The sequence below is a fragment of the Mycteria americana genome, chromosome 8, assembly GCF_035582795.1.
Source record: "Mycteria americana isolate JAX WOST 10 ecotype Jacksonville Zoo and Gardens chromosome 8, USCA_MyAme_1.0, whole genome shotgun sequence".
Lineage (NCBI taxonomy): Eukaryota > Metazoa > Chordata > Aves > Ciconiiformes > Ciconiidae > Mycteria > Mycteria americana.
Window position 1 is genome coordinate 46,429,819 of NC_134372.1, and position 26,472 is coordinate 46,456,290.

The 26,472-nt window shown below is 45.8% G+C and overlaps 1 protein-coding gene across 2 annotated transcripts; it reads left to right on the plus strand.

Annotated features, from left to right (window-relative positions):
* The first annotated feature begins 1,883 nt into the window (after positions 1 to 1,883).
* LOC142413649 (hepatocyte nuclear factor 4-beta-like) lies at positions 1,884 to 25,421 on the plus strand. 2 transcript variants are annotated; one of them, XM_075509982.1, is made up of 10 exons: positions 1,884 to 1,998; positions 8,548 to 8,752; positions 10,635 to 10,729; positions 18,478 to 18,584; positions 19,677 to 19,832; positions 20,381 to 20,468; positions 21,283 to 21,435; positions 23,248 to 23,484; positions 24,144 to 24,257; positions 25,285 to 25,421. In XM_075509982.1, the coding sequence occupies exons 1-10, from the start codon at positions 1,884 to 1,886 to the stop codon at positions 25,419 to 25,421; spliced, it is 1,407 nt and encodes a 468-aa protein (XP_075366097.1). The 2 variants fall into 2 exon arrangements, with proteins under 2 accessions (XP_075366097.1, XP_075366098.1); XM_075509983.1 differs by having other exon boundaries at positions 8,581 to 8,752.
* Positions 25,422 to 26,472: the final 1,051 nt, after the last annotated feature.

Consider the following 26,472-nt stretch of genomic DNA (forward strand, 5'->3'; position numbering starts at 1 on the left):
ACACACACACACACACGAATTGTAGAAACCTGAGAACTCTTAGCTGTGATATGCTGAGAATCAGGCAAGATTGTGCCCATAGCTCAGTTCAAAAAAATGTGCCAGATTAATAGGCATAATCAAGACTGACATTGAGTAAGAGGCAAGAACGACTAATCAGATGCTAACTTAGCTGATGCTGGCATTACTGAAAGCCTGGGGGCATAGTCCAAGGATAAAAACATAATGTCTTATCTAACCAAGGAGTCATTTCTGCACCACTAGTTACAACATGTACTTAAAAAAGGAAAGAAGGAAAAAAAAAATATCTATAGCACATTAAATTATTTTATGCCCCAGAAATGATAAGAAAATAAAGCTAAGTGTTCCTGCACCCAATCTTTATAGGGGAAAAGCCTATCTAGAGTTAACCCATTGCAATGTCCACTGTAAGCCCCCAGGATAGGGAAAAATACATTAAAAAAAAAGTAAAATGGGGATGAAATCAAAATGAGTATATCTAAGACATTTCAAAACTCAGGTTTGGCGTATTTCTTGCTATTTGGAGTTTGCTAGGGTACATGGGGCCGCCCTGCTCCTCGGTTCAGTGACAGTTCAGGCAGTCTGGCAATCCTTTTCTTTTGGCCAAGGCTCCTTTTCTGGCAACACGTCTCCCTGTTTCTCAAGACTCTTCTTTTCCTCCAGATTCAACAGGATGTTGAACTGGATCTTGCAGAACAGCTCATGGAAAGGAAAGGCCCTCTGACACAAAACAACATCACTGGAGAGGGAACTGTAATGTCAGGGAAGGCATCCGGAAGATGAAACAAGGAATAAACAAAGCACTGCAAGCTATATTGCTTTACATGGCTGTTTTATTTCCAGTCTTTTCAGTACAGCTCATGAGCCTTAACAAGGAAGGAACTTCTGTGCAAAATTTGGTAAGTTAAAAAAAAAAAACCCACAGTCCTGTGGAGAAAAACTGGAATTGTACTTCCATAATACGGGCCTTTCCCAGAAAAGCCAAGCGTGGGTCAGCGTGAAATGCAACACCACACATCTGCAAGGGAGTCTGCCCAGTTCCTTCCAGCCTTTTCCATTTTCATCATTTGCCATTGCTTGAACAACTCGCAACCACAACCGAGCTCTTTCTCAATGGGAGCTCTGGGAGATTGGGGCTGCCTGGGGTCAGGAGGGAGAAGACGCAGGTGACAGGGACAGTGGGTGGTAGGTGGCAGAAGTCATCTCCCCGCTGCCTATGGAGCAGGGTGAAACCATGCAAACGGCTGTCATGAAGTCTCATTTTCCCCTTCCAGTAGTAACTCAAGGTGTGATCCAGTGTGCAGCACTGTTGGTGTCTCATGGCAATGCCTCAGGTTCTCAGTGCTGACCTATCTTGATGGTCTTCAGCCAGTGGTGACACGAACTCATTGTCTTCACCAGCTTCAAGTGACATCATTTAGTCTTTTCCCAAGGCCTGGTAGCCGAGCAACGTGACATCGGCACGGGTGTCATTTGATGTGACCACTGCTTTGCCCGGGAAGAGCGGCGCATGTGCGCGAACGCCTCTCCGCAGCCCTTTTCAAAATGTTTGCGTAGGAACAGCCATAAAATGGGCTGTATTGACCTGAAGATGCAATCCAAGGCGTTCGAGTCTAGGCCTTATCTACATCATATTATCAAGACCGAGAGAGCACCGATGCACCCCGGGAAGGGAGGGGACTGCGTGCGCGAGAGGGAACGGCTTCGTCCCTTCTCTCCTGGCACGGGGAGGGGACTGCGGGCAGAGCTGGGTAATGATTTGTCATCGCAAGGGCTGGGGTGTCTCTCTTTGCAGAGGAAACCTTGGCCGTGATTGACAGCAGGGCTGTTTTTGCCGCTTCTCTTGCTGTTGACAAGTAATAATGAAGCTTTGTCAGTCCATCATGGACATGGATATGCCAGATTATGTTGACTCCTTGGACTCCTCTTATACCATGCTGGAATTTGACAACCTTCGGGTGCTCCCCAATAACACCGGTGAGATTTCTGTTCGCTTCCTCTTGAATAATCTCCACTACCTTTGTTATAAAGCTGAACACCTAGGAAAGGCAGGTAGGAGGTGTGGGGCAAAGGGTGGAAGGGGTAATATTTAAGCGGCTGACCTGTCAACTTGTGTTGCATCTTGCAGTTATGTTTGGGGTGAAATGGGACCCCTTCACTTGCTGGTCCTATTTTGAGTTATTCTTTTCCTTGGTGGGCTCGTCATGTCCTGAAGAGCCCACAAGACATTGCAAATGTTGGTAGAGCTCTTCATGGCATGCCATAGGTTTGTCCCCCTGTATGACATATGAGAGGAGTTATTACCAATTTTTCTTCCTTAAAATGTGTGTTTCATTCCCATATATGACTTAGGTTCATATTTAATGCTTGGAAAAAATGCCGTCTCAAATGGCATTTGTCTGTTACTCAGACAATGCACCATGTGTCCCATTTAACTTGTTCCTAGGTACTTAGCTTGAGAAGCAATAACCAAATTGTTACTTGCCTTATATTTTTTTCTGGCTACCAAGATGATTTAAAAGCCTTTAGAGCACACAAAGAACTTGGCTGTGAGGCGCGAGGTTTTATATGCAAAGACTTCCGCTTTGTTCACAGAAATAAAGCGTATTGCGTGATACTTAGTTTTTGAGTAGTCAAAAGTACTCTGACATAAAGCGAACACTATTCTGTGAAATTAACTGTTCACTGTGTGAAAAATAAAGGACATTTTAGTCATATAACATGAAACCAATCATGTAGCCGAATGAGATTCCAACGTCAGCAATGCCTTTGGAGAATTTTGGCAACATTTCATTTAATTTGTTAAGAAGCTTAGTGAAATTAAGATGGGATTTTCGGGGTCTCACGTTTGCTCATTAGCTGTCTCACCAAAAGAAATCAGTTTCAGTAGGGCTACTGCCTACAATATAAAATGATTAGACTTATTATTGTGGGACATGGGGGGATGTCAGGAGACAAGTAGAGTTAAAAGGCCCAAAGAAATTTGAATTTAAAGTTGATTTCAAGAAAGGCTCTGTCTGTCCCTAAATAAAAGATTTTCAGGGTTTTTTTTTTTTGCCAGCTCCAGTTACACTGGATCTTATTTCTTATTCTTGTGGAAAGGTTTCCATCTGCCATCCTACTCCAGAAATGTTATTTAACACAGATGTTTCTCTCTGTCACTTGCTGCTGAACAACAAAAGGTTTTTAACTTTTTAGAGTGGTACAAATTTCCTCAAAATTCAATATAATTTTGCAAATGAACTACCAAAACCTGTCTGGGGGTCTCTGTTGTTTCATGCTGTGGAACTGACAGGTTGAGTTTTTTCTGAAGTTTATCTAGATCAGTATTGTGTTATTTGTCTAGTTGTTAATGAGTAACTGGTTCTCTCAGGAACTAGCTGTTTTGAAATTAGCTTGTTTGCCTTGGGTAAGTGTTCTCTTCTACAGTTTGTAAAAATAACTTCAAAAAAGACCTGAAATGTCCATGCATGGAAATATATTGCTAACCAGCCGAGTTCAGTTCCCATAGGTAACCCGAAACAACAGTTCACACAGACACTCCATAGTTTCAGAAATATTTTCAAAGTTGTTAGAATCCAGATATAATCTCACTTGAGGTATTTTTTTTTTAAAAATATACGGCATTGTGTTAAACCATGTCTTTCCCACTGTGCAAGATTATTCTGTATTATTTCCCCTACTAAATCTAATGGCAGTTTTGCCCTCTATATAAACACGAACAGGAAGGGGTGCAATATTTATTTTAATGGACGCAGGACTGTTTCTTACATTCTGAACAATTTTTAAAGTGAAAATTAGAATATTTTCAAATAAGGTCGTGCTTTCTTAAAACCAACTGTTTCCTTCTTTGGAATATTATTTCATCAACATTTTGCGTTGATTAATGATGTGGAGCACTTCTGGTGCTAAGCTTTCTGCTTCAGGAAGCTGCTATCATTTTGAGATTTGCCTAGGTATATATTTTGGATTTTCCACCTTTAAGTAGCCCATAATTTGCCAAATATTTTGACACTAATTCAAAGTAAGAATAGAATCCGCTATGGGAGTGGAGGAAGAGTATAAAAATTTGTCTGTTTTAAATAGAAAGAATGGCAAAAGGAAATGAACAAAAATAAATGCTAATCCTGTCTTTCCTTTATAAAATATGTGTTGTAACTGCAGAAATTTTCCCATTCCGTACAAACTTGTTTCCTGTACCTTGGCTGGCATTACAAGCCATATTCTCACTTGGTTTTTACGTGCTGTTAATACCCGTTTCCTCACGCTCTTGTCAGAGTTGTCATTTTGCTTAAAATATGATGCATTATTGAAATACTGCACTAATTCTTCAGCTGAGTGTCGGCGAACACTTTCTCCCATGGCGGTGCTTATTTTCCCATCTTAGCACTCAAACACCACACTGATCCTTGGGACTTTGGCATAACGTTGGTGAAACACCATTCCCAGCCCCACTGCAGTCTGACCCAATTCAGACCATGAAAAAGCCATCAAAGATATTTTGGCGGTGTCTGACCATCCCTCAAGCTGCATGCGTGCTTGCGAGGAGCTCTTGCCTTTCTGGCTGGCCTCTTTGTCATTGTTACTGTAGGGTTTGGGAACACTAAAAACTATGTTTTATATCTCAAAAACTCCCCCTCTATTTGTTAAAAGCTGATGTAGAAAGCGGCTGGCCTGCACGTGGCCAGGGCTTCAGTGCTAGCCCCCATCCAGCCCTACATTTGTATGCACAGGTTTCGCAATGCTGGCTTTGGCCACCAAGTTTGACTGTGTGTGCGTGCCCTAAACCCGCATTTATGATCTCTTTACATTCTAGCCCAGCACATGTAATTCGGGGATTTGTTAGCTGCAAATTATGTGCACTAAGACTGGCTTGGATTTCTGGGTAGATAAAAGCAAAAGCCATTCTGGAAAGTATCGCAAGGTAATCCTCCTATACAATGTGCATCTAGAAGAGATGTAGCCAGTAACATAACTGAAAGGAAAAGCAGCAAAGAGGTCTGCAGTGGTCAGGTATCGTTCAGAGCTCCAGCTCTGAATGGAAGCCAGATATCGTTCCCCAGCAGCATCCTCACTGAGACCATCCTCACTGTCATTTCTTATCACTGTAAAACTTGGCATCTCCATTTCAGCCCTGGTTAGGTAATGACTTACATACAGAGGCAGTAGCTAACAAAAATGTGTATGCATTTCGGTTGTGAGCTTGGTTGACTCCAAAGCTGGTGAAGCCACTGGGATACTCTCATCAGCATTAGGTAGGCTGCAGTTCCCAATCTGCAGGCTGCTTAAATATAACTCACAAAAGATGGCTGAAACTTCAGATTTTTCTGCCAGTGGATGGCCGGGACAGTCCTAGTGAGGAGTCTGGCCACAACCACAGGTCTTCAGCTCAGCCTGGGACCCACGCAAGGTCAAGATGAGTTATGGTCTCTTCTTGGAGAACGTCATCAGTTGCATCTCTCTGGAGAAATTTCAGAGGCACTGTGGCACGGTTTAGGAACTGTTCTGTTATACCACGGTGATGAGCATCTATAACCAATACACGTCTCTGACCATCTCTCTCCGGGGTGGTGAGGACAGTTGTGAGCTTCAGTTGTTGTGAGCCAGCTGGACTCTGACCAGATCCATCCTAGCAGCCCTCAAGACCATCTTAGTGGGGAGCTCAGCTCCAGGTAGCAACCCCTGTAGAGTGGCACGACATATTAAATGAAAGGCTGAGCAGGTTATCGCCTTGCATCAGGCAGGGCTGAAGTAAACGGTCTACAGTTCTCAGCTGATTTCGCAGGCAGGCGACTGTGCTGGCAGGGATCCTGGCTTTCCTCTGCCTTTCCTAGCAGTGATCACTCCAGGGAAACCCCCAAATACTGGGTAGGTTTGAAAGCCACGTTGAAACAGTCTTCTGATGCACGCGATATCAGTTGTGCCTTTGCTCTTCTCTGAGCTAATTCTCATTTGGAACTCATCATTAGTTGGTGACAGGATTTTGTAATTAAAATTTATCATCATAATTAACATGTGCATACTGGCTTAGGGCTTTCCTTTTTTTAATTTTTTTTAAATTTCTGTTCACATCCAACCAAGCTGAAAAAGAAACAGCTACCTAACAGGGACTGAACTTTTAGCTATGTATCTGCCCTAACGTAGAGCCACCCAACTCAGCTGTAGCCCATGGGCTTGTCTCTGTTTTCATGGGTACAAGTGAGGGCAAAATTTGGTTTGCTAACCTCCATGGGCCCTCACATGCTCAGTGCTGATGGTCCTGTCTCCAGTAATACTTGGTTTAAGGCCAGATTATTAATTTCTTCCTTATATCACTAAGCAGCTCCTCACACGTCCTACTCACATAAGGGAAAAAAGTCTTCTCTGGTGACTAAATGCTTTCCAGCATCAGGAACATTTTGCAATCTGGACCCAGCTGAAGGATGAAGGGTTCATTGGAGACCCAAACTGTATGACCTTGGCTTGATTCCTCTGAAGTCAGTAGAGAAAGCATGAATGGACCGAAGAGAAAATTGGCCGCCTTATCTTTATTTTTGTTGTGCAATTTTTTAAATGGAATCCAGCACACTCGGTGCATTTGTTTATGGTCATATGTTCCTTCAAAAAAACAGATGGAGCAACAGAGGCACGAATGTTTAGCAGTACAGTTACCCTCGAAGGAATATTCTAGTACAGCTCATTTAAGACCGAGTTATCAAGCAAAATAAAACAAAGAATCAATGTAAAAAACCTAAAAATCAATGTAAATTACCATTTAAGCACCTCTGATGCAGACAGTGTTCCCAAAGGACCCAAGTGCCACTTACTGACAAATGTCAGAACTGGGAGCATCTTACATGGATTTTTGGGAACAGGTAAATCTCAATTCCTGTCATTATGACCTAAGAATGATTTTGATGCAGTCATTCTTTCTTGTCATGTTGCTCCCATCTTGCTACAACCTACTTATTTATTTATCCGTATGTTAGAAGGTGAAATATAGATCAAAAAGTTTTTTTGAGGGGATGAAAGGATGTCTGACCTTTGCATTTGTGAAGTCGTAGCTAAAAATATCTTAGTCTTAGCTTTAGGTAAAAAACTTTCCAGTTTTTGAAAAACTAAAGCTTTCTTGGCTTTTTTTTTTGGCTTTTGATTACAATTTTCATTGCATAGCAAATATTTTCACTATAAATTTTTAATGTGTATTCATATACAAAAATAGTCTCTCTCTGTATATATACATGTTGTGTGTGGATTACCCAAAGGTATTTTTATGCATTATGCATTAGAAAACTTTCTCTAGACTGTCCGGATCAGATGCCAATTCCTCCCCTTTGAGTAATTTTCTCTAAGATTTGTCATTGCTCAGTACAAAGTAGTTGAGCTTTTCTCATCACCGCCCATCTCTTCTGCGAGGCTGGATGCGTCTTGTCCCAGAGACTTTGCCGACGTCACTCCAGCACGAGATCGGCTCCCCTGGAGCGAAGAACACGCTCCCAGAAGTGCGATAAATTCATAAAACCATCCTGCAGTGAGTGCCCAGGTCAGGACAGACTCCACAAACATTCCTCCTCTCAGCAAGATGTAAACACTGTCATCTGCGTCTTCTCAAGTGTCTCCTTTTTTTTTTTTTTCCCTTTTTTTTTTTTCTTCCCCAAGCTGTGCCTCAAATTAGGAGGATTAAGAGGGCAGCGAGTCTGGTGGTTAAGGCCAAGGGAGAAGTTTAAAGGGGAGTTTTCAGCAGTGTATACACAGGCCAGGCAGGGGCAGAGCTATTCCTGCCCCAAATGACTGGGTGCAAAGAGAGGACATGATAGAGGGCATTCATATGACCTAATTTTAGGTCCCTAATTTAGAAGGTCGATCTTCCTGCGCCCCTCTATTGCTTTCCAGTGGAAAGCAATGAGCCTCTTCAGAGGGCAATTCAGAGCAGGAGCCAGACGTAGGAGAACTAAAGTGACCCCTGTGGGAGCTGCTGTCCCTGTCTTCCAGCCCCAGAAGAGCTCGCAAGAGCAGCCTTTTATCTCCACCACCTCTGTCATGTGCATGAAGCAGTTCATCCTTCCTGCCTCTCCTCTCTCTTCTCTGCTTTCTACTTATTCAAGACAATGATGTTCTTTCCACTGTCTTCTGTGGGCACCAGCTTTGAACCATGTTCTCCAGGTATCTAACCGGGAAGGTGGTTCCCCATTCCTCAAAAGCATATATCTCACATCCAGGTAAGGTTTCTCTGCATCTGTCAAGAAAAGTAGTGGTAATTGTTAAATTCTTATGAGCATGTTGGGTTATGCAGCTTGAAACCTCTCTGTTCACTGAAGCAAAGGAAAAGACCAATATCAGAAGCAAAGCAACTGAGTTACTCTCAGTTGAGATTGAGAAGCGCCTGGAGGCTTTGTATCTGCCCTAACATGGCCCTCCAGGCCACCAGCCTGGAGGCTTTACTAGCAACACATACTGCGTGTGCACACACGCGTGTGGGGCTGGGGCAGTGCACGCTTTGCTTAAAAAAAGCAGCTCGCTGTCAGCTGATTCTGGTTTCCATCACAGAGGGGTCTAATGGTCCCTGTTCTCTGCCCACAGAGGCCATCACAGCCGAATCAGCAAACACCAACCTGCTCACCAACGGCATTGGCTCCCTCTGCTCCATCTGCGGGGACCGGGCAACTGGCAAACACTACGGGGCATCCAGCTGCGACGGTTGCAAAGGCTTCTTCAGGAGGAGCGTCCGCAAGAACCACGTCTATTCCTGCAGGTACCTGCCCCTTCTGCAATAAATAAATACAATGTATTGATGCTGTAAATAATTTGGTGTACAACGGGGCCCCTATCCCAAATGCTGAATTACCATGCCGTGAATGCTAACAGTAATACCGCAGTTTAGTTTCTGGCTGGAAGACAGGGAGCTAAGGAGTAAGCTAAGTCCTGCCTCATCTTGGACCCTGACACCTTTTGTGACACTGAGCAATCCATTTCACGAGTTCACTGTCACTGCTTTCCCCATGGTGTAAATCAAGGGAAACTTATAGACCTGAGGTTTGACCGGGGTGTACAATACGTAAGTACAGCTTCTGGGTGTGGAGTGACACCGGGACCTTATCACAGCCCAGCAAGGGAAAGCCAATGTGGCAAAGGATCGAAGCTCCAGAGATTTAATCTCAAACGCAGTGTTTCTTGATTTTCCCGGTAAAAAGCAACAAGCATCCAAGAACCTGCCACCTGCAAAGCCTCCACTTCCCCCACAGTGTCTCCATCTTTGTTGTGAAATCGTTAAACTATGTACGCTGACATATCACTGATGATTTTACAACCATTCTGAGAACCTAGCACGGACCAGTGGTGATTCATATCCACTTTGGCACACAGGTATACATTTGAGAATTTTTTTACCAGGAGGAGGCTATATATTATACAGCAGCTATCTTGGTTGACCTTAGAAAAATGGTGTTTATTTTAGCACAGGAGGAAGGGGAAAAAAATCCTGAATACACTCAAGCCCTTCATCTCTAATTAAAACCTGGAAGTTTTCTTTCTGTTCCAGAGCTCTTCCACTTTTAAGGGTGTTCCAAATTTTTGCAACGTGAGTCACGCTGTTTGTTCAAAGTGCTCCTGGAGGCCTTATCACTCCAGGACACACCAGCCATGACAGACACCTGGGTGACAGCAGTGTCCACCCACACGGTGCCCATCCCGGGAACCATGGGGTCCCTGCAGGAGGAGGCAACAGCTGCTACTGATTTCTTAGAAATTTTGGCTCTCAGTCTCCTGGGAATGGAGTTGTTGCCCCTCCCCAGGAATCCATGAATCCCTGCGATATTTGGCAGCTCAGGGAAGATCTACAGCATTGAAGCCAAGCAAATGGCAAATGTTCACTTGTCTGCAAATCCCTATTTGGTGAGCCATACTATATTATAGCCCGGCTCGGAGATCTGTTGTTTATCGCAGACGTGAATTCCTTGGAAAGTCTTCGGGCCTTTGTACCTTTGGCTTTTTACCAGCCTGGGAAAGTCCCTCAGCTTTTACAGCCTGATGATGATGGTCCTGGAGCAACCCACCCTGTCTCCTCTCTGAGTGGCAGATTCCTCTCCCATCACTTCACCCACCGCGGCGAGAGCTGCCAAGTCTACGTGGGCCACCCCTTGAACAGCACATAGGTTCCTGAATCCCCTGTTGAAATGAATAGGAATTAGGAGGCCATGTGCCTCAGAACTCGGCTGCAGACACAAAAGGGCTCGTGGTCCACAGCGTAATTATTCTATGCAAAGCAGGGCAGTGTTAACAAGCGGGATCAAACAAGCTCCAATGCCGAACACCCAATAACTGTTTGAAAGTGGGAGATGGAGTTCCTGCACTTGAGTCACAGTCACGCTTTCACAGCCAAAACCATCGCAGTCCTCGCAGGGTGGGTGGTCTGAAATGGCTGCGCTCCCAGCTGGCAGGAACAGCGGTGGGGAAGATGCGGAACTGGGCCAAGCCAACGCTGATTCAATCCATTTCTTGCAAACCTTTGGCTCTTCTCGGGGTTCAGGCAACGTGTAGCTCAGTGAGGTCTGGGACTGTATTTGGGGCTGCTCAGGGTGAGTGGGGTGCAGACGCCAGGCTGGTTGCTCCATGTTTTATATTCCGTCTCCCCCCAGGTTCAGCCGACAGTGTGTGATAGACAAAGACAAGAGGAACCAGTGCAGGTACTGCAGGCTGAAGAAGTGCTTCAGAGCCGGCATGAAGAAAGAAGGTAGGTGCAAAGAGACATTTCAAAACTGCCTGCTGCTGCCTCTGGCCCTACTCCCACTGCAGAGCATGGTGGAGAACAGCAGCAGCCCTGGCCCAGGGAGGTGATGCTCGTGTGTCGCAGTGAGAGATTTCTTGTTGTGGAAGCTGAAAGCCCCATTTCTCATCTTATCAGATGGGAATTTCAGTTAGAGCCTTGCGACAGTATTCACCCTTCCTGGGAGGCTGGTCTCTTCAGGACATTTTTGTACTGGGAAAGGGACGGGCATCTTCAGGGTTTATTTAGCCTCTAATTGTTTCACAACAGAAATTCCCTTGCTACGTACCTGCTAGTGCGACTCCTAATCCCCGCTGTGACAATCTCAGCGAGGACCTGCCATCCTCAGTCTCATAAATGCTAACAACCCACTACTGCAGAGTAGCGTTTGGCGGTTGACTTGGCCGATGCTCACGTAGCTTGGTGCAACCCGTAGGGCAAAGTACAGCCTGAACACGGTGCCTCGCGGTGCGAGAGCTGCTCCTCTGTGGCACAGGGCACACGGGCAGCCCTCCCAGAGGCAGACGGCTCCTGCGTCCCCTGAGCTGGGACCTGAATCAGAGTTAAACCCTTCGGTAGTGCTGTCCTCGTGGTGGGTATAGCACGACTATAGAGCCACTATTAGCACTAGTACTGAAGGGCCAATCCAATATTGGCTGATGCCTTTGTTGCACTTCACAATGGCTGTATTAGGAGGGAGGTGGAGCACTGTAGAGCATTTGGGTACCAGTGACCATCAGGGAGTGCCCTTCCAACGCACTGAAGGAAATACTAAGTGTTGCAGTGCCTAATGCAAGCAAGAGAAAAAAAGACTTCTGTTAATCTATGCCTTAATTCCCTACAGCCAGCTTCCCTGGGAAAGTTTGGGACCTATCATAATTCCCTACAGCCAGCTTCCCTGGGAAAGCTTGGGACCTGTCATAATTCCCTACAGCCAGCTTCCCTGGGAAAGTTTGGGACCTACCATAGCATTTCTGATGTCCGACCCTTCAAGTGTTTGCATAGTGGGAGAGCACGAATAATACTATTTTACTTATTCCAAGCTTTCTGGGCAGACTGTCTTTGTACACTGAGTGCTGAGCAAAGTGGGGGCCCAACCCGCAAGAGATGGTACATCCCCCTGATGTGCAGGTAGTTGGGTGATGGCTTCAGCACTCTTCACCCTTCATTTGTGCTGTTTTCCAACCCACTAACAGCTGAAGGGTGAGGGAGCTAGAAAGGAACTTGAGAGTTTCTTTCCATGCCACTGTGTAAAACACCCCTTACCTAAGGGGTGAAATCATGGTCCCACTGAAACCAAGGGGAAATTTGTCACTGATTTCTGGTAATTCATAAGATTTCACTGGTGATGAAAAAATCTTTCCAACTTTCTGACCATATGTTTTCCTGGAGAACAAGGGTGTCTTGCGATTTAGGAGAAATGGAGTAAATACAGCAGATGGAAAAAAAATAGCCCTCAAAGTAATAAAGACCAAACGGAAGCATATCTGGTCAGTTCTAGATGGGGATGGAGCCAATTGCCGATGCAGCAAGCTCCACAGCTTGGAAAGGCTGCAATCTGGTTATCAGCTCCACTCTTTGAGCTGAAGCATGATTTTTATTGGTTCTATGGTAAAAGTTATAAAACCTTGGCTCACGCCTTCATTATTGATTGCAGCCTGATAGAAGATGACTCATTTCAAGTTCCACATAGTCACATTCTTTGAAACTTTTTTATGAGTGCACAGTCAGGTTGTGTGCTCACAAACTGCTCATGTGTTTGGTAAGGAAGATTTTAAAGCACCTTGAGCAACTGCTTTGCAGAAATTAGCTTAGCTGACCAGAGCTATGTCCAAAGCATGTGTGCAGGACTGTGAAAGAAATTTTCTTGCACAATTGTGTGCACAAAAAGAACACAGTTATTTGCTTTAGGGTGGTTCTAGATTAATATTAAACAGTATTGCGAAGCATTAGGGAAAAAGAGAACCCATGTCTCGGGATAGAGCAGTATGAGGATGATGCAAATGTTTGTGCGTAATTTTTTGGTGGCATGCACCGATTCATGTTGGGAGACCACAGCTGTGACATCCACATTCAGCGTGGCCCGTTGTCCCAGCACCGGCACGCAAGAGTTTGACACTCTCTTTCTCTGGCACACCACTTTTCGGCCAGCCCATATAATAGCAATCAGACTTTCCAGGGTGTGGTAGTAGTGGTGTTTATTCACAGCAGAGGGGAAGAAGCTGGAAACGATCCTTTTCCCAGCCTGTCTGTGACAATACACCTGGGGTGGGGTTAGCAGGGTTGTGTCACCCTCGCACGCTCCCCACTGCCGGCGTCCCACTGACCCCGCTGCTCACCAGGTACGTGCGCAATATCGGAAAAGTTGCTGTTCCCCAGCAAAACTAACTGATAAACTGGAATTTTGGATCCAGAATTACTTTTTTCCAATCTTCCCGAGCTGTAAGATGTGACGTGACACATTTGGATCTTTCTCTCTCTCTTTTTTTCCCCTGTTGGAAACAACTCTAGTGCATAAGAGATTGAGAGGCGCCTGGCCTGGTGGAAGGGAAATTTCTGCCTAAAAAAAAGCCGTACGATGCAAATACCTGAGTGAGCTTTAAACTGGCTGTCTATAGGGGCAGCAGTGTAGGTGCAGGGCTGAGGGTCTCAGCATGGGCTGGTCCTGGGAGCACAGTGCAGTCAGGCTATAGGGTCACCGTAGGTTTGGGGCAGCTGGGCAGAGGCTGTTGAGAAAAGCATCAGTAGGGTCCTTTAGGTTGTCTTAGGTCCTTGTCCCTTAGGTTTGTACACTCTGAATTTGATCCTGCTTTTGGAAAGGACCAGGACCGTCCCACACATGAACCCTACGTCTCCAGGCTTGTTCACTGAAATGGGATCTAGGTTCCATCGGTGCCAGCAAGAACAAGAAAGGGCCAAAACATGAGTCTTGTGGAAGGTCCAGTCCCCAGATTTCCTAGAAATTAGGTCATTCAGAAACACTCCTATCGCAATTACATTTTTGGTATCAGTAATTCAGTTTAATAACCACAAGTAAACAATCATTAAAGTTGGGACGAGGGGAGAGGAAAAGGCTTGCTTGAACACAAACCCCTTCTTGTCTCCTGAAATGCCACTATGATCAGGATTTAAGATTTTTACAGGAGATTCACTCCTTTATCCTTGTTTTGTGGTTAAGGCTGGGACCGTACCGCAGGGTGGTCTGGGTGTTTCAGGGATTTTCTGGCCGTTCTCTCTGATTTTCTCTCTTTGCACAGGAGAAGGTTTGATTTCTATTGTTTTGCACAATGCTACCGGACCAGTTTTTGCTCAGTACAGCATCAGCGAATGCAGCGTGCACCAGATACTTAAAAGTCCAAAGAAAACAGCAGGATACTATTTTTAGCATCTTCCTGAGATCAAGTTTAACCTTGAATAAATTAGCAGGGTGTGATTTTTCAAGTGAGCCGGGTCATCTACTCACATTGAATCGAGCATCTGAAAACCTGGAAGCCTTTTGAAATGCCAGCACTGTACTGTCAGGATTCAGTTTGCTGGTGAAAAAAAAGAAGGGTTAATATTTAACCTCTCATCCCCTTTAAAGTAATTTATGAATGTACATGAACTCCTTTAGTTTTCCTCAGAATGAAAAAGTATCACTTACAGCCACGACACAGTGGGAGGATTTGAGGCTATTTTTTTATTTATTTTTGTTAAATTGGACAGGTTTATGGGACAGTTTTATTAGCGTTTCACAGGACCTCTATCTTGTTTCATACCTTTTGTTTGCACATCTCTTCTGCCAGCTTTTAGAAGGCCGAGACTGCAATTTATTGCAAAGATGGGTGGAAAAATTAAAGGATCTTCCTCACTTTGTGATAGTCATAAATCAGGCCGGAAGCTCGTGAAATTATTACATGTGCATGTACCATTGGGATTTATTTGCAGATAAAATATACCACACCTACAAAATCAGAGGTAGCTTGGGAGAAAAAAAAATTGTATGTATAAATTAATCAGGCAGCAGAAGGGGTAAATCTGTTGGAGGAGACAGAAACACTCGCACTGCCCTCCTCCTGCTCTCTCTTTATGCCATTTATTAATACATTTCCACCTCCATCGGCATTAAATGAGGATGTTTTTAGCGGAACAATAATGGAAACGGGAACTCCCATGTAGGCAGGGCTTTAACCTCTGCAGTTACTGTGGAAAGTTACTGGTTTGCTGCGGTCCCCTTCCAATCAATGCCTGTGCCCGTATTTATTGGACTCCCCGGAGGTTCCTCATCACAGGCTCTGTACCTATGTGGCAAGGCAGCAAGGACAAAATGTTTGGGAAACACGGGTTTGTTGCAATCCCACAAACACACCGCTGTTTGCTCAAGAGCCTCCGCGCGTGCTCCGCAGCCTGCCTGGCTGCCGGCTTCCTTGATGCGCTCATGGCAAAAGGGCCTAGGCTTGCTCTGAATAACCAAACCCTCTCCGATGGCTCTCAGATGGAGAATAGGTTTGTTTTCCCATCCGCTTCCCGCAGTCAGGACACGCTGTAGCCGTGGACAATTCCCTGGGGGGAGTCGTGGGCAGCATCTCGCCCTCTCTCCCCTTTCCCCGGGGTCGGGGCCACGCTGTCGCTGGCCGGCAGCGTTGTCGGGGCTCGCTCCTGCTGACGTCCCCTCGCGTGGGGCTGCAGTGGCCCCTCCCGTTTGGTTGGCTTTGGGAACTGGAGCGCTGTGCAGAGGACATGGTTAGAGAAAAAAAATGGGCAAGCAAAGCTTTTGCCAGGCATATGTTGGGAATCGTTGTCCCTGGGAGACAGGGGGGATCCAGCACTGGGATTTTAGTCCTTCCTGCAAGATCGCTGACTTTTATCGACTGCAAAGCCAAGATCATGTCTGAGCCCGAGCACCCTCAGCGTCAGCACACCCCTCGAGCACTCCCGATGCCTCACCACGAGCGACCTATCCCTTCCCTTTTACAAGCACAATAAATATAGCAATATAATTACCACACAGTAATAGATTAATTTTGTGGCAGGTAAAACATTAACTCCCTTTTGTATCTAATGCCATCGCATCTTGGGTACTTTCAGTGATAACACTCAAATCACCTTGAGAAAGTCGGTCTGTACCATCCACTTACACTTGAAGATTGAGCTTATCAGAGCATGAGGGAAGCACTGAAATATGTGCCATAAAAGGACCCGGGAGAAAAACAGGCTGAGGCTTCTTAAAGGAGTCTGTCATCGGGGACTAGGACTAGGTCTGCCTGGCTTTGTAGGACTTACCTAAAATAAGATGTGTAACTCAGTTGGAAAAGCAAAATTTGTACCTGTTCTTCTAAGTGGACAAAAAGAGCCCCATCACCCCCAGAGAGCTACGTGGGGGAGCATCTGATATGAGACCAGGCATAGAAGGTTGGGTGGTTTTTTCCAAGGACACCAGTGATGACGTGAATTCGGGCGGGCTTGTTTCTACTCAATGCTGGATGTTGCTGCTCGTCTTTCTGGCGTACCAAAGAAAGCCATGAAGGGTTAATCTATTCTGACGATTAATCATAGATTATGGTTCCTATAACCACCTTCACCTTCAGACTGGTGGGGATTACCGGCTGAACAGCCTTTTCCATCACTCCCCCCATGAGCAGGGTAATGTATGCTGGTAGGTAGGTTAGCAGAGCCTCCCAAGGGCCGTAGTTCTTCTCTAAATTGATGTCTAATTACCTCTACACAGTATCCATAGCCTGAAAAGGCTCCAGTAATATGTACATATGTTGCATCTTTTACAAACTGATGTACCCATCCAGCCCCTTCAGGCAAGGTGCAAAATGGCTTTGGTGGCTGGACCCCAGCAGACCCCCCAAGTACACCCAGCTCAGCAGCGAGTGGGTCCCGACCGACAGCAAGGCTGAGCCCTAAATCCTGGAAAATAAATACTACGCTCCTGCCGATAATGGAAGATATTGATTTTTGTCACTGTTGCTTGTTTTCTGCCCTTTCACTTTGTTGGCCTCTCATCAGAGGCCGGTTAGGAAAACAGATCGGTGGTTAGACCTGAGCTGACAAAAACCCCCACTTTCCCACCCTGCGTACGAAAAGGTGCCCATGTCTCCTCCTTTGCATGAATTCAGAGAAACGTGCCGCACGCAAAGAGTGGTGCTTGCTCTAAAGCAAGGCCCAGCAGCGAGGCAAAGTCTTTAAAAAGTGATGGCGAAATGATTTTGCTAACTCTGCAAAACATCTTTGCTGGAAAAATCTTCTCCAGTGGCCACTTTCGAGACCAGACCGCACTGTTTCACATCCAAGGGGTTAAAGCACAGAGCGAGTTGCGCTTTAACAGCTACGTCTGAGTCATTCCCCCTAAATAAAATCAAAAGGAGCCTGGAATTGCTGTATGAAGGAGGAAGGATGTGTTGCATTATCACCACATGCTAAATCGTCCCGCGCTCTCTGCTTTAAGGCCCTGACAATTGTCTTTCTGAGCTTTACGTAGCCAAGACATATGAGCTGTCAGGAAAACGCTGAGTCTGCATTCAGGCTCCTTCCTCCAGCCCCATGTGGGCTTGTTTGCTGCTGGACGGAGGCAATAAGGCTCAGGGGAGAAACTAACACTGAAAACAAGGTTGCTTTAAGTCTGTGTTCTGTTTTTTCCTCTGCTGCTGTTTTACTTGATGGCACCAGTGGAGGCGAGTCAGTTCTTGAAGCGGGTGTTGCAAAGATGAGCTGCTGAAATGCAATAAAACCCTTATGTTCAACATGCAGGGTTGACAGAGCATGGGGCTAGACGGGGCTTGTGCTTCAGGGAAAAGGATGGTTTACAGGCTGGAATAGACCTCAAAAAATCAGCATTTTTTTTTTCTAATTCACCATGGCATGGCTGTACCTTTCTGTTTGCAAAAAGCCCAGGGCTGATCTTCCCTCTGCAGTGGTCACTATAGCGTGTCCAAGGAGCGTCGTATCACTGTTATTAACAGTTCAGGACACTCTGAGCTGATTTGCAGCAGTGATTTGCACAGGGTGCCAGCAGAGCTGGAGACAAACCCTGGCTGGGTTTGCTCCCTCGGCTGTGTGCCGCCATCGCCGTCGGGGTCACGGGCTCCTTGAAATCAGCAGCATGAGGGGCAAGGCTGAGGGAATGGTTTTAAGGTGGGATCAACGACTTTAAGCTTTCTTTCTTTGAAGCTTCCTTAATGAGGTGACTCTTCCTGCTCCCCGTGAGTGGTGGAGATGTCCCCTGGGGACCACCATCTGCGATGCCTCGGGGCAGGGGACGCTTCAAGGCTGCTCTGAGGTGGGATCAGAGGATGGTGATGCTGTAAGACAAGATGCAACCTCAAGAGCATCCTGCTGTACCAGGAGCTCAGGAGAGGAGTCCTCAGTGCAGACGTAGCAAAAAGGGTATCGCAGGCCAGGACTCCAGCAGGGTGGGTGCATTGCCGAGTGAAAAGGGTCGACATCAGATCCCCAAACCCAGTGGGACCAGCTAACGTCCCTCAGGGGTTGCTCTGGCTGCCAAATGGCCTCATGTCCCTCTGTTGCTCTTGTGCTTGGTCTTCTCCCTCACTGGTGGTCTTTTCCTCTCCCCGCTGCCTGTTTAATCTTATTCCAGCATGCAACAAGGGAGGAGGGTCTTGCAGGCACTAAAGCCCCATCCACTCCTGTTTGGGGACCACAAGTAACAGCAGCCATCGGTTGAGTGGGAAGTTTCTTGCTAACACAACCACTGCTCACTCTCATTTCAGCCGTGCAGAACGAGCGCGACAGGATCAGCATTCGCAGGAGCAGCTACGAGGACAATGGCTCTCTCTCCATCAACGTGCTCACTCAGGCCGAGGCCATGGCGCAGCAGGTATGAAATGCGGGAAGAGCCCTCCAAACGCGTACGTGGCCTTCAGCTATTCCATATGGGGTTATGAACTCACTAAACCAACCAGGGCTGGATCTTTTTCTGCCCTTGGATGGCTCTTGCACAAAGCCACAGGGAAGAAAATGCATTAGAGATAGCCAAGAGCAGACAGTAAAAATCCTTGTTGCATTGTCAAGACAACATGTCCTGCAAGGAGCAGATGCAGCCATTGGCATGTGAGATGCAAAGCTGAAATTCCAAGAGCTGAGGGATGTTGCAGACCCTGGGTCCCCTCTGCCCCCAGCCTAAATTGTTGCTGCACCCCTAAAAACCCATTGCATTTCATGCAGAAGTTTCTCTCTCCTTGCTGCACTCTGTCCTGCTCAGAACACAATGTTCCCGTCATGGTCGATTATATCTTTTCTCGTAATTTCTTTACCAGGGCAGCAATTTTAGGGGAGAAAAATAAAGCTAATAAAATCGTTGGGCTTCAGCTAACACCGATTGCTTTCTTATTTCATGTTCCACAATGAATTTCACCCTGCGCGTCCTTTAAATTCTTATGCAAATATCCTTTCTCCACTGAAACATACGGTCCAGATGTTGCATATTACATGCAGCGATGCGTCCACTTCCTTTTCAAAAATTATTGTGTTTTAACCCTCTACCCACCACGCAGCTTTTTAGAGATTGAAATGGGTGTTTTGTGTCCCAGACAGCTACTTGGGGGAGGAAGGCTGGATGCCTTTCATGCATTTGGCTGGCTTAAGTGATTGGTGGGAAGCTGAGACCCAGTGCTGCTGGCTACTGCTAGGAACGGGAATATTAATCAGATTTTGTCCTGAGCCAGCCTGGAGAGCGGGGAAGGAGGCGGAGGAGGGAGGGGTGTCTGTTGGGGCTGAGCACCACCTCGTGGAGGCTTCGCCATGGGCTGTACGTTGGACAGTATACACCGCTGAGCAAATACGTGTGCACCCCCAACGGCAAATGTCTTGTCAAAGACCTGATGAGGTGAATGTCTGTGAATGATTGCTATCGAGGATGGCAAAAGAGCGCAGATCCGGTCCCAATGCAACCGGGCTGTTTCTCTTTCAGTATTCATCGCTGAGTCCGGTGCACAGCGCGGACATTGCTATGAAGAAGGTTGCAACCATCAACGATGTGTGTGAATCCATGAAACAGCAGCTTCTGGTGCTGGTTGAATGGGCAAAATACATCCCGGCGTTTTGTGAGCTCCCACTTGATGACCAGGTAAAATGCAAATGCCTCTTCCCTGCAAACCCACTGCCTTCGACGGGAATTCCCAGCCATACCTTTCAACAGGAGAATCTGACATTAACATATAGATTACGCTATGCAGAGCAATAAACTAGCAGGAGAGAAAGAATAATAAAGGCCAAGGGATCGATTAAAAATAAGTCGAGTAGCCAAAGTCCCCCAAAATATAATAGAGTTGGTCACCCCTGTCTGCACAAGGAGCCAGTCAAAAAAGACTGGTTTTCCCTTTATTGGTACCTGATAGTTGAATATAAAAGCCATTTATTTCCGAAGAACTCAAATTACTCAAGCCCCTCTGCTCTTTCAGTTGAAAACAACTTTTTATTTAGTTTGCCATGAATGTAGCACTTCTGAAAAGTGAAGATATACTAATAATATCTAGCTCTTAATAGTACTTTATCTGTAGATCTGCCATATCTAAGCAAACACCAAATTTGGCTTAATCTAAACAGCAACAGCTCACCGTTCTCTTTTCTGCTTTTCAAATGTAATATTATTTCTTTCTCCTGTGCCATCTCCAGGTTGCCTTGCTCAGAGCCCATGCAGGAGAACACCTGCTCCTCGGGGTAGCCAAGCGGTCCATACCGTACACCGATTTTCTGTTATTAGGTAAAGTAGTGAAATACACTCCTGCTTTTATAATTCACACACCCGAGTCATTGCCAAGTATCCTGCCTGCCTGAACTCCTCTCTGCACTCCTGGGCATGGTCTGCACATCTGGCTTGAGACTAAGTGCTTGAGAAGGGCTCTGGAGAAGCGTAAAAGAAGCAAGCAAATTCACTGGGACTTTTACAACTGTTCCCTTACTGCTTTGAAATCGTGGATGAGAAAACCCCCAGTATCTAAAGGGCATCTCAAACTGCGTTGCCTTGTTTTTGTAACTGAAATTGCCAGGACAGAGGCAATGAGGTATTTGGGTATGGGTGCTTAAAAATTTAGCAGAAAGGTCTATCAAAAATTATAGTGTAAATAAGTATTTCCTTTTCATGTAGCTCTCTGCCACCAAAAACACAGGTGGGATTATTCTTGGAAAAATGAGAATACGGATCTTGAAAGCCACACATTAAAGAAAAGAGGGAAGAAGAACTTTGTTTAAAAAAAACCCCACCAAAAATAAAGATGCAACACCACTTGCAAACAGATGCTAGATGTAACAGAGGGTAAACCAGAGCAGAACGTGGAGCAGGCTTTGTGTACAGTGTGGGTGCGCTGACATGTGCAAACGAGATAATTAAGGACCAAAGAATGAAAGCCACAGCTTGCTTCTCAATCGTGAATCTGAGTATCAAGCTGCACACTGGAAATCTGCTCCACATGGGCACTGGGACTATCTGGCAACATGCCTTGGGGTAACTTCTGGATGAGACCTTGTCTGCACAGCTCGAGCAAAAATCTGATGCCGAATGTCTCTTGTCTCCCCAGGGAATGACTTCATCATCCCAATGCACTGCCCAGAACTGGAAATTGCTCGTGTGGCCACCAGAATCTTGGACGAATTGGTGAAGCCCTTGCGGGACATCCAGATTGATGACAATGAGTACGCTTGCCTTAAAGCCATCATCTTCTTTGATCCAGGTAAGCTTCCTTCCTGATTGCCAAGCACGGGGCTTGAAAAGGAGTTGAGGGCTCTCCAACAACCAGGAAAACCCCTTGGCAGCAGCTGTACGTTTCACCCTGCCTCTGCTGTAACGAGGAATACTTAGAAGTGCAGCAAGGACGTGTTAGGAGTGGCCTATTCCTGAACACTTAACTATTTAGCAAGTAGTAGCTTCAGCCGAACTCATGTGCAAGACTCTACAGACCCTAGAGGAGTTTTTACTGCTTCTGTAGCTTGGCTTCAGGAAAGCCTATCAGTCTGAAATGAAGGAGATGACTATTAAGGACATATAAGCCTATAGTGAATTATGCATAAGCGACGTGAGTCAACTGAGCAGCAGTGTAGAGCATCCATCAGAGTTCAGAAAGCAGCATTAAAAACCACAGAGAGCTGGACCGCTCAGAGCACCCAGAAATATCAAGGATGTCTGTTAATGGATCTTGCTGGCAGCCAGTACGGACCAAGGGCAGGGCTGATCCGTACAGGGTGGAGAACACAGAAACACACAGAGGCAAACAAAAGCTTGTTTTGAACCTTTGCTGTATTCTCATTCCACAGACACAGGGGTTTCTGTCTCAGCCCAGGTTTGCCCCAAACACTCCTGTTTCTACATGCCTACAGCACACACACAAACCCCCTTGGTACAACACTTGAGTCCCTTTAGTGTGTATTGCCTTGTAGCTTGGAGAAGAGACGGGGGAACAACCCCAAGTCCAAAACAATGCCCTTTTGTCTTTGGCATCTATTAGCATGGAAAAAGTAGAGCATCTTCCATTAGTTATTTGTTGCTGCGTTCGCTGATTTGAAATCAAGATACAAGAGTTTTACAAGCATCATGAACTTTGGCTCGCCAAAGAGCCTGCTGAAAATCTGAATAAGGATCGCATTATTAAATTGAGTTTGACAAATTGCCTTCTTGGCAGATCAGTATCTCAGTGAAGCTTTAGATCATTGCGACAGTAAGGCGCTGTGATTTCCTCTAAAATGAAAAAGTGTAAAGCTCTACAGAAATGAAATTCATTCATGCTAACAAGTAGGCATGTCCATGGAGTTACACACTAACATACGATAATTTGTTAACCAATTTCTCTAATCTCTTGGCATGATGGTCTCTAAAATGTGGTGTTTGTGGATTCTTTGTCAACAGTGACGGAAATAGTCCAGTGAGCCAGAAATCTCAGTTCTAGATAGCAGGAGAGGCAGGAGTGGAAAGCTGTAAATCCCAGTGCTTCACCCTACCCAAAGTGCACATTGACTTGATGATTAAGCAAAACGGGACCAGTGGTCCATGAAAAGCATATCGACCACAGGTCAAAGACAGGAAATCAAGACAAGAATCTGATGCTGCAGCGGGTGTATTTGCAACAGATAGGCACTAAACCTGCATGGATTTAGTGGCAGCAGTTGGGGCTCAAAATTTTCAGGGGGAAATTCCAGGCTGTTTCCTTAGAAGGACAACTACAATTCAACTTCTTAATGCTTCCTCTTCACTAATGGCAGTAGCCAGACATAACCATCTGAAGGAAGCTCTTACTTTCTTACTGTTTCCCCTCAAATTCCCCTCAAATTACTGCTTCCCCTCAAATTCCCCTTACTGTTTCCCTATTCCATATGAGAGACAAAATAGTGGCAGCCCAATGCCAATCTGTCAGATGAACTTGGAGACTCTGAGAGATAATTGTCAGAGGATCACCGGCATCTCATCCTTTTCTCTCTACAGAGCCTGACTGACAGGGTAACACTTTCTGGTAACACAGGCCAGCAATTAACCTCATTTTTCCGCCTCCCAGACTGCAAAGGCCTGAGCGAGCCCGGGAAGGTGAAGAACATGCGCTTCCAGGTCCAAGTCAACCTGGAGGACTACATCAACGATCGCCAGTACGACTCCCGAGGCCGGTTCAGCGACATCCTCCTCCTGCTGCCCCCGCTGCAGAGCATCACCTGGCAGATGATAGAGCAAGTCCAGTTCGTGAAGCTCTTTGGTGTGGCCAGGATCGACAGCCTGCTGCAGGAGATGCTGCTGGGAGGTACGAACCCTGCTGAGAAAAGACAGCAAAGTTATTTTATTTCAAAGCCATTACAGGGCTTCATGTCTGGGTTTGTGTCCTTCTCTGGAGGATGTATAGTAGAGAGAACTTGGTCTTGGGAGGAGGGAGGTGAAGGCTCAGGTTGAACTGCAGCTTGAACATGGGTCCTTCTCACTCCAGGCCAATCCCCACAACATTTCTTTCCAGCCTATCTCTGAAAATCTGACCCAGGGATAGTTTTATAGAAAAGGGTACACTCTGTGGTGCTTCACACCAGCGAGAGACTCAAATTTTAAGCAACCTACCAAACTGATGCAGTTTGCAAGACGACAATACATTTCTTGTTAGCAATACGCAAAAGTTATAACTATATGGGAAACCCTGGTAAGAGCAGTAATTGGGACACACACACACAGATACAGATGAACATGCAGTCGGTTATTAGCTGAAACCCCAGCCATCCCGGGAGGTTGCCCCTAGACAGTGAGAAGGCTGACAGCAAACAGGACAGAGGAGCAGGAAGGAAGCAAAGACGAGCCAGGACATTAACCCCCACCCACAGAGGTCTCCCACATTGCCTGAAAAAAAGACTTGACCCAGAGCATCTGGCTTCTCGGTAACTATGCAAAGAATGATGTCTTTTCCCACTTCCACTGCAGGAACCACCATTGATCTCCAGTACCAGTCAGGACCACCCAACCTCAACTTAGAACCGCTGCCAGGACACGTCCTCCCAAGCAACATGAGCTCTGTGATTCACACCGCTCCAAACCGTACGTGTCCATTTTTACGCTATTAGTGTCAGCATAATGAAGGGACTGAATAGGAGAAGCAGTTAAGAAAAAGACCTTTAGGTTTATTTATGTGTTAAAGCATTACACTTGAATCAGAGCTCACAGCCTCCCTTGCTGAATTCTTTACTGCAGTCTGGAAACATGCTTCCAAAAGAGAAGCTGAGATTTTCACATAACAGCATCATCCAGGGGGATTTTGAGATGCTACTGAACAACACAAGATTAAAAAAAAGAAACCAAGACTGGTGACAGTGTATTTCTATGAATGTAGGCAGCGCTGGGAAATACCACAAAGAAGCACACGCAGTTATTAGTGGCAAGAGTTTCCCTACGTAAAGCGTCTTGGTTGCTGTCAACCAGAACACAATATGACCTGAATACAAGACCGTTTTCAACCACTCTGGGCACTGCTGCTAGGCAATGGCTATTTGTTAAGGCATTTATCCACTGTAATAGCAAACAGACCATGCTATTAAAAAAAAAAAGGAGAACGTGAGTTGCAATTTAACAACCGCTGCCATGTAATCACAATGTCTTACACACACAATCTCCTTCTGCCGGTTACGATCATCTACCTCTTGTAGCATATTGTGCTATTTCTCAGCCATATAAATGTTGGCATCATGTATTTTAGCTTGCTTTTTTTTTAAGCCACCGTGCAGTAAGGGAGATTAGAGAGATGCTGTGTTCTGTAAATGAAGTATAGTGGCCAGCAGGTTGAGCTCTCCTCCGACGAGGAGAGGAAGGATTAAAAAGCAGTTTGGGGGCATTTCCCAAGCACAAAACACTGAGAAGAGTTGGTCCATGCCCATCAGTTCACCCTGTGCCTCATCACAAACCAGGAAGAATATGCCTGAACATACCTGAATTTGGGATGGATCCCTCTGCCCCATCCACCAAGCTCCTGCTCCTTGGCTTATAGGATGGTTTGCTGGTTTTATTTGGGCACCGCTCTATTGAACAGCACCCAGGTCCATGTTAATTCTATTTCTTTTCTCTCCTACAGCATCTCCTGAAACATCCCTTCCATCTCCTTCTACAAGCACAGGCAGTGAAGACTATAAACTAGGCTCTAGCGCAGGACCCAACGCTGTAGTGCAGCTCTTGCCTCAGACAGTGATACCCAAGCAGGAGATTTTATAGGGAGAGGTGGAAGGAGAAGCTGGGAGCAATGTGGAAACTGTGCTGAAAGTGAAACGGGCCCTTTCTCTTTGCAGAGGCAAAGCACAGCAACCCCCTGCCTGTAGCCGGATCTGTCGGTCACATTCTTTCCCGTCCGTGAGTCGAGCACCAGGTACCAGACTGCAGCAGGAGCCTCACCACGGGTCTTCCCACCGCTCATTTCATAAGTGATTGGGGTTAATGCTCTTTTCAGTAGGACCAAGACTGTAAGCTCTTTGGAGCAGGGCTTCTGATTGCATTCGTTATCACCTAGCTCGGTGTGATCACGACCGTTTTAAAGCCTTCGGCTGCTATCTTCATAAAACCAAACGCCTTACACAGCTCCTGGTAATTGTTAATGAGTACAGTGGGTCTTGAATTGTCAGTATGAAAAAGTCTTTTCCCATTAAAAATTTAATTACACTCCCATTTCTCCTGCTGCATTTTAAGCTTCAGGAAGGGTATCTTCATAACCCTTAGCAGCCCAATGCTTTCTTATTCCACACAGATATGTCTTGTTCCACATAGAACAACATACATTCAACATATGGAACAACGTGTCTTGTTCCAGACATGTCTTGTTCCATTTAATGCTGGTCAGTTACTATTTGTGATGCCAACATTTGGTTGTTTTCCATAATCTCCAGTACATCTAGAGTCCAGCTGTGAGTCATTTAATGCATCCTCTACTCTGTGCGCGCACCTAACCCAGCTCCAAGACAGCAGCAAGGATCTCTGCGTCAGACCGTGGCTGCTGGGTCTGGTAAAACTCACAACTGGCAGGAAGCTCAAGAAGCTGCTGACTTACCAAATCACTGCTCTGTATCTTCTGCGAACATATTTGGAATAAGCAACAGTCGTAACAAAAATGCCAAAAACTCCTTTTCCCAGTACACAGATAGAATTTTGCTGTAGTTTTATATATCTTTGTCATGCCTGCAACCTAAACTTCAAAGCTCTACATTAGCAAAACAAGGGAGGGGCAGGTCTCCTGTGAGGCATGTATCTTTAAAAAATGTTTGTATTTAAAACA

What these genes read in the sequence shown, in the direction of transcription:
- LOC142413649 (XM_075509982.1), top strand. Translation starts at nt 1,884, where the DNA reads ATGAAGCTTTGTCAGTCCATCATGGACATGGATATGCCAGATTATGTT. An exon ending in AGCTCCCACTTGATGACCAG is followed by an intron (nt 19,833 to 20,380) that starts GTAAAATGCAAA and finishes TGCCATCTCCAG; the next exon opens with GTTGCCTTGCTCAGAGCCCA. An exon ending in GATTCACACCGCTCCAAACC is followed by an intron (nt 24,258 to 25,284) that starts GTACGTGTCCAT and finishes TCTCTCCTACAG; the next exon opens with CATCTCCTGAAACATCCCTT.